General features: G+C 48.7%; 2 protein-coding genes across 4 annotated transcripts in view; both read right to left on the bottom strand.

Annotated features, from left to right (window-relative positions):
* The window catches only part of LOC123980308 (H-2 class II histocompatibility antigen, E-S beta chain-like), a 236,945-nt gene that overhangs the window by 1,834 nt on the left and 233,691 nt on the right, over positions 1 to 1,420 (bottom strand). The gene's annotated exons all lie outside the window — the stretch shown is intronic.
* Positions 6 to 1,420, bottom strand: part of LOC123980312 (H-2 class II histocompatibility antigen, A beta chain-like) — a gene marked incomplete at its 3' end in the record, with an annotated part of 2,541 nt that continues 1,126 nt past the window's right edge. Inside the window, exons 3-4 of the mRNA XM_046064641.1 lie at positions 133 to 346; positions 6 to 51 (exon numbers count right to left, since the gene is read on the bottom strand). Of these exons, the coding sequence (XP_045920597.1) occupies positions 6 to 51; positions 133 to 346 (260 nt within the window). The remainder of the gene's footprint in view (positions 52 to 132; positions 347 to 1,420) is intronic.

Below are 1,420 nucleotides of genomic sequence, written 5' to 3'. Positions count from 1 at the left end.
GGTTCCTTCAGGCTGGCGTGCTCCACCACACAGGAGATCTTCTCTCCAGACCTGATTCAACACAAACCAGCACGTCAGACTTTCTGCCACACTTACTGACAGACCTGGACCTGGACCTGGACCTGGACTCACCTGGGCGTGTACTCCAGGTGAGAGTGGACCTGGTAGTACCAGTCCCCGTCTGCCAGCTCATCAGTGGAAGTGACATCAGAGGTGACTTCCTGTCCGTCTCTGAGCCAGCCCACTCTGATCTGTTTGGGGTAGAAGCTGAAGACGCTGCAGACCAACATGGAGGGATGTTTACCACCAGAGGGCGTCTTGGAGCGCAGCCTGACGTAGGGCTCAGCTGCAACACAGAGTTTATTTTAACTTTATGGTATTATGAGGTAGTAGCAGTAGTACCGCCTGCAGTATTAGTACTAGTTGTTGTCTAATATTAATAATACAGTTTGGATACGTGAGCTGAGTCGTACAGTGAGGAACAACATCACGACACACTGGTTCTCACTGGTATCTGTTACCATGGAAACCTCCAGGTTAGCCCGGTGCCGGTCCGGCTGGCTCTCTCTTGTCTTGTGTTTCCACCAGGTGCAGGCTGGGATCTCATTATTATCTGGTGACGTGTCGTACATCTTCAATATTTGACGATATTTGACAAAGAAAGTTCTTATTGTTCTTTACAGATCTTCCTCACTGTTAAAGGTTCTCTCTGTGGCCGTGGAACCTCTTCTCTGAATATTCTTACATCAGACTTTATGAAAACCAAGATGGCCGTCTCGGTACTGCGCTCTCCAGTACTCTTCATGTGTCATGGTCACATTTACCGGAGAAGAGACTTTCTGCTGCTCACACTGTACCACTTCATCGAACCTGAAACTTTCCCAGAGCAGGATGTTGCTCTGCGCTCCTGTCGATCCACCTGGGGATGAACTGCTGCTGCTAAACAGACCAAACAGGGACGTCTGCCGCTCTGACATCAATAACTCTGATCATGTGACCTTAGGGCTGGGCGATGTAGCAAAACACTGTTATCATGTGAACTGAAGAAACGTCTGTAACCCTGGTTCCCCGAGAAGGGGAAGGAGAGACTGCGTCGGTTACGACACTATGGGAACGCCTCTAGGCGAAGCAGGTCTGAACGTGAATGAAATCACTCCAATGCTATTGGCTTGTTGCTAGAACGGTAAGGTGTGACGGAATAACCGGAGGAGTATAAAGCACACCTGTACACACTCATCATTAGCTTTTTTTTATTCAGCAGGCGCTCTGTATGTTGTTTGAAGAAAGCTCCAGTCCTACAAGCAGTGTGTCTTACCTGAAGAAGAAGTCTACCAGCATGTCCGGCAACCAGATGTACAGAAGGTGTGTTTTTTTCTTGCCCTCGGTACATCACGGATGGAGATTCTCATGAGATGTGTGT

Source organism: Micropterus dolomieu, linkage group LG12 (assembly GCF_021292245.1).
Source record: "Micropterus dolomieu isolate WLL.071019.BEF.003 ecotype Adirondacks linkage group LG12, ASM2129224v1, whole genome shotgun sequence".
Classification (NCBI taxonomy): Eukaryota; Metazoa; Chordata; class Actinopteri; order Centrarchiformes; family Centrarchidae; genus Micropterus; species Micropterus dolomieu.
This window is presented reverse-complemented; position numbering and strand designations above follow the sequence as displayed.